The sequence below is a fragment of the Sebastes fasciatus genome, chromosome 11 (genome assembly GCF_043250625.1).
Source record: "Sebastes fasciatus isolate fSebFas1 chromosome 11, fSebFas1.pri, whole genome shotgun sequence".
NCBI classification, from domain to species: Eukaryota; Metazoa; Chordata; class Actinopteri; order Perciformes; family Sebastidae; genus Sebastes; species Sebastes fasciatus.
Window position 1 is genome coordinate 19,807,365 of NC_133805.1, and position 14,507 is coordinate 19,821,871.

At 39.3% G+C, this 14,507-nt stretch overlaps 1 protein-coding gene across 2 annotated transcripts; it reads left to right on the forward strand.

Annotated features, from left to right (window-relative positions):
- The first annotated feature begins 47 nt into the window (after positions 1 to 47).
- On the forward strand, positions 48 to 9,814 carry LOC141777281 (desmoglein-2-like protein). 2 transcript variants are annotated; one of them, XM_074651405.1, is made up of 15 exons: positions 48 to 298; positions 1,462 to 1,584; positions 2,761 to 2,916; positions 3,027 to 3,168; positions 3,266 to 3,429; positions 3,751 to 3,885; positions 3,986 to 4,171; positions 4,294 to 4,571; positions 4,696 to 4,838; positions 4,935 to 5,156; positions 5,816 to 6,046; positions 6,349 to 6,476; positions 6,914 to 7,243; positions 7,371 to 8,037; positions 8,110 to 9,814. In XM_074651405.1, exons 1-15 carry the CDS (start codon positions 236 to 238, stop codon positions 8,529 to 8,531), a joined length of 3,390 nt encoding a protein of 1,129 aa, XP_074507506.1. In that variant the 5' UTR covers positions 48 to 235; the 3' UTR covers positions 8,532 to 9,814. The 2 variants fall into 2 exon arrangements, with proteins under 2 accessions (XP_074507506.1, XP_074507505.1); XM_074651404.1 differs by having other exon boundaries at positions 7,371 to 9,814.
- The last annotated feature ends 4,693 nt before the right edge of the window (positions 9,815 to 14,507 follow it).

Genomic DNA, 14,507 nt, shown 5'->3' on the forward strand with positions numbered 1-14,507 from the left:
AACTATGCACACAGGGAGGAATGAACCTCCTCCTTTCTCCGCCTGTTATCTGCAGTAGCTGTGAGCAATGAAACAGGAGAGAGGAACCGCCTATCGCTGTTAAAGTTGTCCTCACCCACAGTAGGGTCAAAGTCTCAAAGCTCGACTACACAGACAGGCGCGATTTCACTTCAACAAGAGGATTTTTATTCACTTATTATTATTATTATAACAAAGTCTACTATTTGTCAAGCCGATGGCTCCACTGCCGAAATGCAGCATTTTGGTCCTGCTGGGCTTCTTCTTCTTCTTCCTAACGGTAAGTTAAACGATTCAATTCGTTCATGATGATCGTGTGTGTATAATGTGTATAGGCTTTAACAGGTGTGGCTCTTTTCTTTTTCCTCTGGTGGGCCATCGGATTCATTTGTGCGAGTATTAAAGTTAAAGAATACGAAAGAAAAACTAAATGCGCACTCTCCATGTTGGCATGGACACACATGTATTACGCAGAAATGTCACGTAGCTCTTTATTTGTCTCCTCAGGCAAAGCAGCTTCCCAGCATTGTGTCTGTACATATACTGGATGTGGGGAGAACTTTTAAGTCACATGTCCATGCATGTTTAAGGTCACATTAGAGGAGGCATTGAGCTTTGTGACAATGTACTATGGATGGTAAACATAATAAAAGTGTGTTAAGTTATGTAGATTTTATATGACATTTTTTAAGATTCAAGATTCACTTCATTGTCATTTCACAGAAGGATACAACATATTGTTTCTCCCAGCTCCTGTCAGTGCATTAAAACGAATAGAATAAATAAGTATTAAAATTAACATACCTAAAAATAACAATAAAAGAATAAAATAAGTAAACGTTTCAGACACAATTTCATACAATTTGCAGTCGTGTTTAGCAGCAGAGAAAAGTGCATTTATGTCCATAGTAAAGTGCTGTTTGAATTACTGTTCCAAAAATTGTATTTGACATGTGACTAGCTTTAAAAACTGTTTCTGTGTTAATGCTGGGGGGTTCACATGTATTTAAAACATGTTTCACAGACCATATTTTATTGATTTTATTAAAATAATTCATTTACTGTGAACACACTTTTTTTTCTTCTTTTTTTTTTAAAGATCCCTGAGATCCCCAATGGGCCTAACCTCTCATGATGTCAAATAAATAATATGTAAATGAATGCTATATGAGGTCAGGAGCAACAATAATAGGGTGTGCCATATGATTTTGTAATTAGGGGGTATTACACAGTGGTGTAATTGAGGGTGTAGGCGCAAGGTATACTGGGTATAACCGCCCAACAGCCAAAAAGCCGTTGGTATACATAGGAGAGTATATCCACTTCCTCCTCGGTAACCTACTACCCATCTACCTAGTAATACACCCACGTCATCAACGACCGCCTCCCCACTGGTATGACACATTATGATCATGTTTTTCCTCCTTGTTTGTTTACCTGCAGCTGGATCCTGTGGGGGCTGAAGGAAAAGGGTCAGTGTTACGGAGACAGAAACGAGTATGGATCATCGCTCCCAGAAAGCTGCACGAGAACCACGATTACACCGGCTTGGAGAGTATCGCTAGAGTGTGTACCTTTTTATTCTTTCTTTCTAAAGAATTCTATTAAAATTGACTCATTTTTCCTTTAAAACATGTTTTCACAGTCAAGTAGATATTGGATGTATGCACAGCAATATGTCATTCCTTATAATCATAAGCCTACACCGTTGTCAAATAAGTTGATTGTATTTCCCACCTCTCTGGTTTTATTACAGAGTATGTGTGAGAACAGCTCCCCCATGTTAATAATGAGTCATTTCAGACACACAATGTGGCGATGAATACATCTCTGTCTGATGTTTAGACAGGCACTCACCTGTCTGCTTATCCAGTTTCACATCTCAGCTAGATGTTGTTTTATGGTTTGGGAGCCGAGCCATGATGCAATGTCGGATATCACGTAACGAGCTAGGTTTTGCGGTTGTTCTCATGAGAGCAAAACCAGTTTTGATGCCATATTTCAGTTTTGTTTACATATCATCAACGATGGAAGGGGTATTCAAATCCTTTACTTAAGTGAACGTAGCAGTGTCGCAGTATAAAAATACTCCATTGCAAGTAAAAGTCCTGCATCCAGAATTTCACTTAAGTAAAAGTAAGTACAAGTATTAGCAACAAAATGTACTTTAAGTATCAAAAGTATAAGTAGTCAATGTAGAGTGGCTACTGTCAGTGTTATAGTATTATGTTATTGGATCATTATCATTGATATATTAATATGCAAGCAGTACTTTAATGTTTTAGTTGGTCTAGGTGGAGCTATATTTGAACTATTTCACATACTTGTGGTAGTTTAATCCGTAAAAATGGATCATATTTTATAAACTGATCGTATGTTTTGTATTTAAAATATGAACACAAAGTAACTATAGGCTCTTAAATACATGAAGGGAAGTGAAATGTACAATATTTCCCTCTGAAATTAGTTAGGTAGCAGTATAAAGTAGCATAAAATAGAAATTCTCAAATAAAGTACAAGTACCTCAAAGTGAGTACTTGAGTAAATGTACTTAGTTACTTTTCATCGCATTTCATGGCACGTGCTTGTATTCACATGATCTGAAGACCTCATAGAATACAGTTAGAAAAACAAAACATTATTTTATAATAAAAACTAACAGTAAATAAGTCATCTTTACACTTTTCCTTGTAATTGGAAGATCTTCCAGATTAATTTTTTGTGTGTATATTTATTTTCCAGATTCGCTCTGATAAGGAAAACTATAAAAAGATATTTTATTCTCTGTCGGGGCCTGGTGTTGACGAGCCCCCTATGGGCGTGTTTGGAGTCAACCGTGAAACTGGCTTTGTGAAAATCTATTCCATTCTGGACCGAGAGAACATCGCCTCATATCATGTAAGAGCACTTAAACATCCTGTTTGTAAAATCAAATGTGCATTTACAGTCATAACCTCAAGTTGTACAGTGAGGAAATGGTAAAGTAGTGCTGATGTCTCTTTTTGTAGTTAAAAGGTGTCGCAAAATTCGCCGACGGGTCCTTGGCTGAAGAGGATATTGACCTTAAGATTACTGTTTTGGATGAGAATGACTGCCCACCGGTCATTAAAGTACAGCAAGTCGGATCTGTCAATGAGTCAAGTGCAGCAGGTATTTTAAGACATCTACAGTATATTTGTGAAGGTGAAGTATTTTACATGTAATCAATGAAGTGATATATAATTTCATTCCCTTTGGTGATTCCTAGGTACTGTTGTGATGAGAGTGATAGCTACTGATGCTGATCAGGAGAACACAGTAAACTCCCGGATCCACTACAGCATTGTGGAGTCTAGTAACACAGCAGGGCTGTTCTTCATCAACTCTCAGACTGGAGAGGTCATCGTTCGACAGAACACTCTAGATAGGGAGGTGAGGCACTGAACTGACCGGAAATTCTTCTTTTGACGTCTAGTACAAGCAGTTATTTTCATTGGAAGAGCTTTTAACTCATAAGACTGTAGTCGGATCAGTATCACACAGTGATGAGTCAAATTAAGAGTCATCCCACTTTGTAAACTTGTTCAATTTTCCATCTGACACCTGTTGAATCACGGAGCATTTTGTGCATTTTTAGCAACTTTTAACCAAATATGCAGACAGAATCATGCTGATGTTAGTCAACAGGTTTTACTGGAATCTAAAAACTAGAATGTCTTAATCAGTGCATTGTATATCTGATCTATTCTTTAGAGACAAGATTCATATACGTTGACTATAAAAGCCTCAGACTTGGAAGGACAAGCGGGAGGAAACTCAGGGACCGGCGATATTACGGTCAAAATTCTGGACATAAATGACAATATTCCAACCCTGGAAAAAGAATCGGTAGGTGTGACATAATTACACACAAACAACACTTCTATCTTTTTTTCCAATGGTTTTTACAATAATGTTGTTCTAAAGCAACTGTGTGTTTCATTTACAGTATGAAGGGAGCGTGCAGGAGAACATCGCCAACGTGGAAGTGATGAGGATTAACTCCGTTGACATGGATCTGATTCACACTGACAACTGGCGGGCTGTGTACCAGATCGTTTCAGGGAATGAGGCCGGCTATTTCACTATCACCACGGATTCTAAGACCAATGAAGGAGTTATCATGTGTAACAAGGTAAAAGAATGTAGTTTAAGTTTGACAGACTGAAGTTTGAAACATTGTGAACGAGCAGAATAAACGTTACTACGGAAGCTAATGTGAACTGCATATCCTGTGCATTATACTTGAATCTTCAGGCCTTGGACTATGAGGAACTAAAAATGCTCAACTTGGAAGTGGCTGTTGCCAACAAAGCAGAGTACTATTTTGGCAGTGGGGTCGTGAACAGGCCCACAACCTCTAAAGCCTACCCCGTTAAAATCAACGTGATCAATGAGAAGGAAGGCCCCCGATTCCAACCGAGTGTCAAAGTGGTGACTCTCTCTGAGGAACACACTTCCGTCTCCATTAACAAAGTCATCGCCACCTACGCTGCTATTGACAGTGACACGCTACAGACAGCCACCAACGTAAGGTACGACCACATGGTGAAAGATGTCAACAAACAGCAGATGTATAGATATCTCTCTTTGCGTCTCTGAATTGATGAAAATGTTGATTTGTTTTGTCTTCACATATATGGATTTTCTTATTTATAGGTATGCTAAAATCAAAGATGATGACAACTGGTTGACTATTGATGAAAGGACAGCAGAAATCAAGCTGAAAAAAATGCCTGACAGAGAGTCTACGTTCTTGGTCAATGGAACATATTATGCCGAAATTATATGCATCACCACTGGTGAGTTCTGTAAAAATGACAGTTATCATTATTCTCTATCAGTGGCCTGATATGGTGCAGGTTTAATATTAATCTCTCTTTCGATTTGGCTTTCAGATAGTCCCTCAAAAACTGCCACGGGGACCATAGCCATCCAGGTGGAGGACTTTAATGATAACTGTCCGATACTGACCACTACCATTCAGACCATGTGCCTCGAGGCTAATGTGATCTACGCCACAGCCGTAGACAAAGACGAGTACCCCAATTCTGCACCGTTTGAGTTCACTGTGATTCAGGGGAGCGGCAAGGGGAAATGGACAGTGGAGCATCTTAATGGTAAGATTACAATTACAGCTTGGCAAATTTCCAGCAAATCAGCGTTAAATGGGCATTCGGCCTAAGTGCTCTTCAAGGATTACATTAAAGAGGCATTTTTAGATATACTCAGTAATCAGCTGTAGTTTTTAACTCCAAAACGTTAGATTTCTAAAGACTTGCAAGCAGATTAGGATCATTTCAGTGCTGCGTAGTTTGTTTATTTGTCCATTTAAAAGGCTTCAGGTGGTACACATTTGTGTGAATAGCAAACTTGTCATGTTGCTGCAAATACATTATATTTTATTTCATTATACACTTAGCCAGGGGTGTTTTGCTCATAGGATAATTTCTTTGAAAGCACTTTACTTTATGTATTACTGCATTCCAAGAAGGTGCTGTAGTTTCAGAGCACTGCCATTGTGCATGTTTAATCCCTGGGATGGATTACTGAGACGCTCAAATGGAATGGAACAATCGTTAACTTTATTAGCCTCATCTCTGCTTTTCCTGCCATGACAAGTAAATGTTGGTCGTGAAAAAAGGTCCATCTTGGTTTTATCACTTCTGTATAAAGAAAGGAAGTGTTACTACATATCCCCAGGCCCAAACAAACAAACAAACAAACAAACTTCTTTATAACTTTCAAATTTTAAAATGTGGGTCTCGTCTTTCTTCAGAAACCACGGCCATTCTGCGAGACCAAGCCAACTTGTGGCCAGGCACGTACAAAGTGGCAGTGGAGGTCAAAGACCAGCAGGGAAAGTCATGTGATGCTGTTCAGATGATAGATGTGACTGTGTGTAATTGCGATGACGTCACCAAAAACTGTTTGTCACGCGAGACAAAGACTGCGGGTTTTGGAGCTTCAGGTATCCTGCTTCTGCTCCTGGGACTGCTGCTTCTGCTGTGTGAGTAGAGAATTACTTATTTCCTTTCTCTTCCTGGTTGGTTATTTTGACAAGAATCATTAACTTTCCTCTACAAGGTTGCCTAACCTGACGTGTTGTAGCCTGCTTGGTGAGGTTGAAAGACTGGGCAGATCATGACTCTAGCATGCATTACACAAGTATTTGTTATGTTTCCTCATGAGTTTGAGCCCTCTGTTGAATGAAAGTAATTCACTGATTGATGGTTGGACTTTATTTGACCTGACCAGTGTATTTTTATAAGAATTTCTCTTGACATAGTGTGATATGTGGTTTTTTTTCAGTGCTGCCTCTTCTGCTGCTGTTCTGTCTGTGTGGAGGTGCAGCAGCTGCTGGAAATTTTAAGTCCATTCCATTTGATACAAAACAACAGCTCATCTCATATCACACTGAGGGACAGGGAGAAGACAAGGTACTTTGATTAGTATACAATATTTAGTAGGGCTGTCCCAAATACCATTTTTATGGGCGTCGAAGCTTCGGTGAGAAATATTCAAAGATATTAAAAGCTTCGGTACAGTGCCGCTACCGCACTACTGCACACATGCATATCTCTACACATAACAAACAGTGATATCCCTCTGAGGATAACTAATAATGATTAATATTGAATAGGAATTATAATGTGGGATTATTCCTTATTTCATGAGCTATTTTTGGATTTATACATTATTATTACATACTTATATATAAAAAAAAGAAAAAAAGCATTTGAATCATGGCAACTGTCGAAGCTTCGAAGCATTCGGGTCAGCTCTAATATTAAGATATATTTAGTATAAGAAAATGTGTCCACCAAATTTTCCTAAAATGCTGCCTCTCTGACGGGATCTCACATTTTTCTCACAGGAAGTTCCTCTTCTTCTTGCGCCAGTGCAAGTTTATCCTGGCACGAAGAATACCAATACTTTCAACACCTTTGAGGGAAAGGGTTACGTAGGAGAACTGAATGCATTGGGAGGCGCAGCAGGTGGAGTCGGTGCCCTGAACAATTCCACCTTGACAACCAATGACATGTACCTGCACGACAAATATGGCCTTTCCGGTGGGCAGGTGGGGATGGACTACATGGACGGTGGGACGATGACAGGACAAGAACACCGTTTCTCCACATACAGGGCTGGGGCCTTTGATGGGATGGCTCTATCTCATCAGTACCTGGGGGAGTACTATGCAAGTGTGAGTACATAAAACACTACATCCAACATCCAAGTCTAATGGTTTTTAACAAAAGATTCAAATTTTAATTTTAAGTTTGTATTTATACTTATATTTATAATAAGATTCTGGTTCTGTTTAATTGCAGAAATCCAGCCATGCTGCACAACAATCCCATCAGAAGGACAGTCTGCTGATCTACGACTATGAGGGTCAGGAGTCCCTGGCAGGTTCTGTAGGTTGCTGCAGCCTTCTTGAGAATGATAATGACCTTGCCTTCCTGAATGACCTTGATCCTAAATTCAAAACCCTGGCTGAGATCTGTCAGGGGTCAACCTTGGCAACAGAGTCTGTGGACGCAGGGGTTTTTATCTCTCCACCCAGACCAGTGTCTCCTGTCTGGCCCTCCACCTCCACCTCCACCCACACACATGTCAACACTCACACAGAAACAATCAGGGACAGGGACCACGTCAACATTAACACCCTCAACACCCTCAACACCTCCAATGTAGCGTCTGGATCCTCCACCGTCGTGCAGGAGGAGCTAATCTCTGCGAGAGCCACCGCTCCCATGGTACATGTCCAAGACAACATTGTGGTTCCCAGTCAGACGATGCTCATACAGCAGCCCTCTATGTACTATGCTGCCACGCCCATGTATGTAGTCGAGTCCAAGCCCCAAATGGTGCTTGTGGCAGGGGGGGCCCAGCAGACAGTGGGTCAAGTAGGCCAATTTGGGCTAAGTCAGGGGCTGGTGCAGGTTGGTGGCCTGCAAAGTGGTCAGGGGCTGGTGCAGGTTGGTGGCATGCAAGGTGGTCAGGGGCTGATGCAGGTTGGTGGTCTGCAAGGTGGTCAGGGGCTGGTGCAAGTTGGTGGCCTACAAGGTGGTCAGGGGCTGGTGCAGGTTGGTGGCCTGCAAGGTGGTCAGGGGCTGGTGCAGGTTGGTGGCCTACAAGGTTCTCAGGGTGTGGTCCTTGTAGATAGGCAAGTAGGAGTGGGTGGAGTGACTGGAACCCTCTCCAGGTCCACACATGTGTTGGTGACGGAGAATGGGTCCTCAGGTGGAGTGCAAGGTGCACATTTAGCACAGGGCATTGTTCAGACAGGACATGGGTCTGCAGAGCAGGGTTTGGAAATTAGAGGTCAAGGTTTGCAGTTTTCACTGGCTTCCCGCGGTTCTACGGGGTTAAATGAGGACTTTGCTGTAACAGCCACACCCAAATTGCATGAAAGCCAGAGAGTGGTTGTGCAACGCAAGAAAGTGTCAGTCACTGAGAGAAATATTGAATCTAGTTCGAGAGCGTAAAGCAGCCTGTTTGTTTAGCATACCCACTAATGTCACACTTGTTAGGAGATATACTGAAATATATTTCAGTGTACTAAAATACAGTACAGTATATAAATACATATATGTTCATACAGATAGATTGTGGTAAAACTGGTAAAAGGGATAGTTTAGTCTGCTGGACCAAATGTGCAATACTGTATGTCATCATCTATTGATCACTCTACTGCTCAAAGTAGTTAACACCACATGACTATCACAGCCATAGAAGTTGATTTGATGTCCATATTAATGTTGTTTTGGAAAATGACTGGCATTTGTTGATATCAAAAAGTGCATTCATTTCTTGTATGCTACCTGCTGGAACAAGGTTTTGTCAACATTAGTTGAGAGTGTGTACTTCACAGTGTCAGTGTTAAGTAAAGAATTGGGATAAAGCAACTGATTTTAAGAGGCATTATAGGACAATGAGTGGTTACACCCCAGCCGAGGTAAAACCTCAGCAATTGTCATTTCCCTCTTTCTCCTGTCCCAAGAATGACCAGTGAGACACCAAATGACAGCCCTAAAAGCACTGTAATTACTTCAAGTACAAAAGTAGTTTGGCTTCAGGGTGGGAACAGCCAAAGTAAACATAACAGAAGTACAGTAAACAAAAATCAAGCACCTCTGACCTTATCTCCTAACTAAAGATACACTGGAAAAAGCAGAGCACAAACAGAAAGGTTACTCGCCCCATCATCTCAAATATCTCAGCACCTGGCAAATAGTTATGTCATTGGTACGGATTAAAATCATACTTATTGCTCTTCTAGCTTAGAACAGCACAGAGCATGGAGCTCATAGAATCCAGATCTTTAGTGACTTGCCAACAGTTCTGCTTAAATGACTATAATTATACCGTAAGTTGTTAGACTTGAAAAAGCACAATCATTATGAGGTAGAACAAAGTTTCTGTAGCAACAATAATGTTGCATCTATCCACATAGGCTTTGAATACTGGATCCAGTGCTCCGAGTGCTGTATTTTCATAGTGTGGTGTGACTCTAAAGATGCTTTGGTTGCATTTGTGTTAATATTTTAGCTTTAGCCATGCCATTAGCCGTTCTGCTGACCTTTAGATTGTTGTTGAACTTTATGAGTTATACTGTAACTAATCAGGAGATGTCACTATATCTGTTGTGGGTGGCCACTGCTTGGAACATAGATAAATGCTGATTGTACTGTAAGGCTGATGAAAGAACCCTAGGGAGATGACTGTTTTTATCAATAGATAACATAGTCATCACAGACTATAAACAAAAGAAGAGAATACCTACACAAATTCTCTATTTTATTGTTGCACTTTTTATATTATTCTTTTTTTTTATTATTATTATTTCTACAGAATATGTGTGGGATGTTTCTAAATTGTAATTTTCCAATAAGACAAGTGTTAACTCCAAAAGTGCCAATTCTGTAAAAAGTGTACTATAGCTGACGGCCTTATTTTTACAAATGTATATTGTGCCATAATTATCAAATACGCTTTTAATATGTTGTTTTTTTTGTTGTGTGTGTGTGCGTGTGCGTGTGTGAGTGCGTGTGTGCGTGCGCGTGTGCGTGCGCGCGTGTGTGTGTGTGTGTGTGTGTGTAAAGGTAGCATAATTTGGGTATGTGGATAGGGCAGAGTAATCAAGGATGAGCTATTGATATATATGTATTTTCATCTCTGGTTAATATGTTGTATTGATATAGCATATTGCTTCAGAACAGTGCTGCACTAAAGCAGTATTGGACATGATAATGAATGTTTAAATTGTTTAAGTTTTGCACCTCCTGTCGTAATAAAATTGAATTGAAAAAAAGCTGTTGTATTGACCTTTTTTTTCTGGTGTCAAATATGCGTTGTAACAAGTGCATGTGAAGGGCAGAGGCAGGGTGTTTGGATGACACTCCACATAGTGTTTTAGATTAAAGAGACAATTTTTACTGATGCAATGTTTCGGTCATTTAGTTTTCAACAGGAAGGGCATCATTCAAATAAAGTGTGTATTTGTTTGCAATGAAAATCAGGTGTAAACAAATCCGTCTTTCCACTTTATTGTAAAGACTTTCAAAACTATTTGATAAATTGATATGGTGTTTTGAAATACTAGATATAAAATTGATCATAATAGTATCTATATAATGCCATTTCGCCCACTCACTGACAAATTTTCTACTACAGTAAATTCTGTAAAGACAGCATTCATACAGTATATTAAAAGTACTCCTGTGGATAGACTTTTGATGTGTAAAATAAGTGGAGTTGAATTGAAAATGTGTCTTCTTTCAAATGCACATATGGAAACTGTTGAGACACGCTGAATGTGGAGTTTTGACAGGTGAAATTCTTTCCTGACCTATAAACCTACATACTTTGACTGTTAAAACCTGCCTCCTACAGGGACGTTAGAAGAGGATTTTGCTTCAAGCTTTTCCAAGCAGTCAAAGACAAGACTGTGTAGAACGAATACAACTGGTTTCTTTGTAGTGCCTTCAAAAAAAAGAAAAAAGAAAATTCAGTCATGCTTAACTTAAACAAAGAAGAGAATGTGGACAATCAGGTTTCCCTCGTGGATTAGTTTACAGGTCATTTACAATGCAGGTGAAGTCTGGAAGTGGAACAAAGAGTGATTTTAACTGAGATGTGGCTGCGCAAACGCCTAGTTTTGATCTTTCTAACCAGAGACTTCGCTCTTGTGCATTTTTTTTCATTATTATTTTTGCATTCAAGGATAAAGTTAATAACCCAGGCTTCTGAGTGCTGTGATGTTACCTGCAGGAAAACACACAAAAGTCAAAGAGCATGTTCTACCACTATCTCAGATCAGGTCAAACAACCGGTCAGGTCAACAGATGGGGGTATGGGAAGGGTTTGACTGACGGTGCACAGGTGGAGCTGATGTGTGCTGAATGTAAAACATGTTTACTGCAGTTTTTACTAATGCATCTTTTTTTTATAATTTCCACAGTAAGAAAAATGGCATTGTTCTTATGAGCGTGTGAGTATTGGAGAGTGAAACTATATAGAATACTGACTTAACTGTACAGTAATTTGTGTAATAATTCAACTGTTCAATACTGTCCTTAATAATCCCCAATTTCTGATTCTGAATCTGTCATAGAGGCTGCGTAGTACTTCATCAGAGCAGGTAAGAGCAGGTAGTTTGTTATCTTAATGTCACTGTTACCTGTCTTACAGGTATGTAATCCTGGGGGCAAATACAGAGTCTCAATTACAGCAAGAATGAGTTTTCTGTTGAGTTGGGAAAAGTTAATAATTAATATGGATAATAATCCCTAAAGTAAATAATGAATGTGGATAATAATCCCTAAAGTAAATAATGAATGTGGATAATAATACCCAAAGTAAATAATGAATATTGATGCACTAAGTAGGAACTGGTTCTCGGGATGCTAATTAAAGAGCAAAAGAAGTTTCAAGAAGTTTGTCCAGACAGTTACTCCTTGTCATATCTTATTTTTCTTATTCAGAATATCCCTCTCTATTGTCTCTACTGTGCCACTGAAATCCAAAAATAAGACATTTCCAAGTTCTAACCTTGGCAGTACATATCTTTTAAAATTCTTATAGTTGTTCTTGCTTGTGCAAAAATAGCATAAAGTATTTTCTTGCTTATGTTGATACACTTTTCTCTATAAATCGTATGTGGTCTATCCCATTAACTGTTCTGTTTCTTCACTGTTGAGGTACATTTTTCAGTTTGTGATGTTGTGAAATCTCCACAGAAATGGAAAGTATTTAGCCAATTTTATTGCTTTGGTATTACACTCAAGTCTAACCAAAAGAAGTCTCCTCCAGATAATCACCCTACAACACACCCTTTTTTCAGTTTCAGACAAGTTTGTCAATAGACGCAGCATTTAAAACTGTTTTGTGTTACATCCCAGTCCCGTGTTTAAGGTTATGTTTTCTTGTTTCTAGTTTCTGTTATATACTGTTTCATTTTGTCTCTCATTTTAGATTCTTCACTTCCTGCCCTCTGGTGTTTCCCGCCGGTGTGATTAACAAACCCTGCCATGATTAGTTTTACCTTTCCCCTCATTACCCTTCCTCCTTTGTGTATTTAGTCTGTGTGCTCCCCTTTGTCTGTGCCAGTTCCTCTTCACGGTTTCAGTCAGCGCTCCAGCTGAGTAGCTTCTAGTGTTTTCTGACCTTGTTTCTGCATCTTAGACTTTGACTCTGCCTATAGTGTTTTTTGGTTAAAGTTGCCCGACTTTTTGCCCGACTTTTTCTTTTTCTTTTGCCAAGTAAAGACTTGTTACTTATACTCTTTGTGAGTCATGCTCTGAGTCCTTGCCAGGGCTGCTTGATATTTTGAGCTATTTTGTTAACTCTGACACCTAAGACAAAAGTGGAATACACTCGTCTAATATGAAATTTGAAAGACTTATTGGCCTCATTGAGCTTAGTCTGAGTGACAGCTTGTTACTGATCACAGCTGTAACTCTCAGTTCTACCTTGCAAAGATTGCTATCTCTTTTGGTTCTCCTGTTCTTGTCTTTCTTCTGGGATAATTTGTTTAAAATCCATATTTGATTTGCTCCTCATTCCTCCAAAAGGAGAGGAGAAGAGTTAATAACATGATTTTATTTCTACTCACCGCTAAAGACATACCCCGAAAAGCCTGTTGTGATGAGTAATTTTCTCTCTGGCTCAGGGCAAGAAAATTGCCGCTCCACTACTCAGTCTGGTTTAGTTTTTTTTCTTTTTTTTTATCTTTCAGCCATCAGTCATGTCAAAGCAGATGTTTTTCATCGGCTGTCTAACGGAAAATTCTTGCTTTTACTGGGGTGTGGTTGGAAGCGTAACATATTTCAAACTTAATCCCTCAGAGAATGGTTCAACAACCGGTTTCTGTCCTTGTCTCTAATGCAACGTGTGCTCGAGTGTTTGTCAGCAAGTTTCATCATGTCGCCGTGATGGTGTGCTTCACATTTTTATACTGTCAGTGATTAATGCGAGTTTTTAAATTCTGTTATTACTTTCTCTGCATGTTTTGTAAAGATTTATTTAAGTACTGTCGCTGTGCTCCTCCCTGGTTGCTTGGACGTGTGACAATCTGTCAGCCTATCTGCATAAAAACGCTATATATCAAGATTTCACAATGGCTTCCAGAGATTCAAACCAAACAAAACCCTTTTAAGTCAAGTTGTAAGTCTTATGGTTGCAAGACTTTATATATTGCAAAATGTATCCCATAAGAGGTTGCTATTTGTCATCTTAAGGCCATTTTGGCCATAACAGAGCTAAATGTGTGTATTTTTTCACCAGTCAGTACATTAAAGGATAAGGCTGGGGAATTGTATAATTTATTACTGTCAACAAATTCCATGAAAAGACCAACAGCTGTAATGCAGTTGTCTTTCCTTCATTACTTTCTGACTTCCTTACCTTTGTCTGTGGCACTCAGTCCCAAGCCCATTCTTTCCTTTTGAAGATGTAAATCTTCCAAAACTGATCACGAATATATTCCTCAATCTTTAGAAATAGCTAAATAGTTTCCTAAAAGAGCTGGACTCTGTAATATTTACTGCACATGGACTGTGTATGTGGGATTGACTCAAAATGACCTACAATGCCCATGTTTGTTGTAATAAGAGAACATTCTCACTCAGTGCAGCTGTGCGGTTCATTGGTGGGTTTTTAATAGTTTCTGGACAACAAAGCTAGTCAGGCTTTGGCTACACTTACAGCACTTGATAGTACAAGTAGCCCAAATTTTGTGTTGGTTTTAGGTTTTCATGGGATTTTTTGATGATTAGAAAAATATAGAATATCATCACACCTTAACAAAAAGATGTCTCATGCATACCAAATAGAGTTAATGTGTAAATATACCACACATTACAACTAAAACTAGGACTTATACTGCGATAAATACAGAGCAGGTTTGCCCTTATTCACCTTTACTCCTGTGCAACCATCAAATAAAAACAGGACATCAAGTG

Bases quoted from the DNA above. Each gene is read 5' to 3' on its own strand.
- LOC141777281 (XM_074651404.1), top strand. From the start codon at position 236: ATGGCTCCACTGCCGAAATGCAGCATTTTGGTCCTGCTGGGCTTCTTC. The intron at 3,169-3,265 runs GTATTTTAAGAC...GGTGATTCCTAG, and splicing joins CAATGAGTCAAGTGCAGCAG to GTACTGTTGTGATGAGAGTG. The intron at 5,157-5,815 runs GTAAGATTACAA...GTCTTTCTTCAG, and splicing joins GACAGTGGAGCATCTTAATG to AAACCACGGCCATTCTGCGA.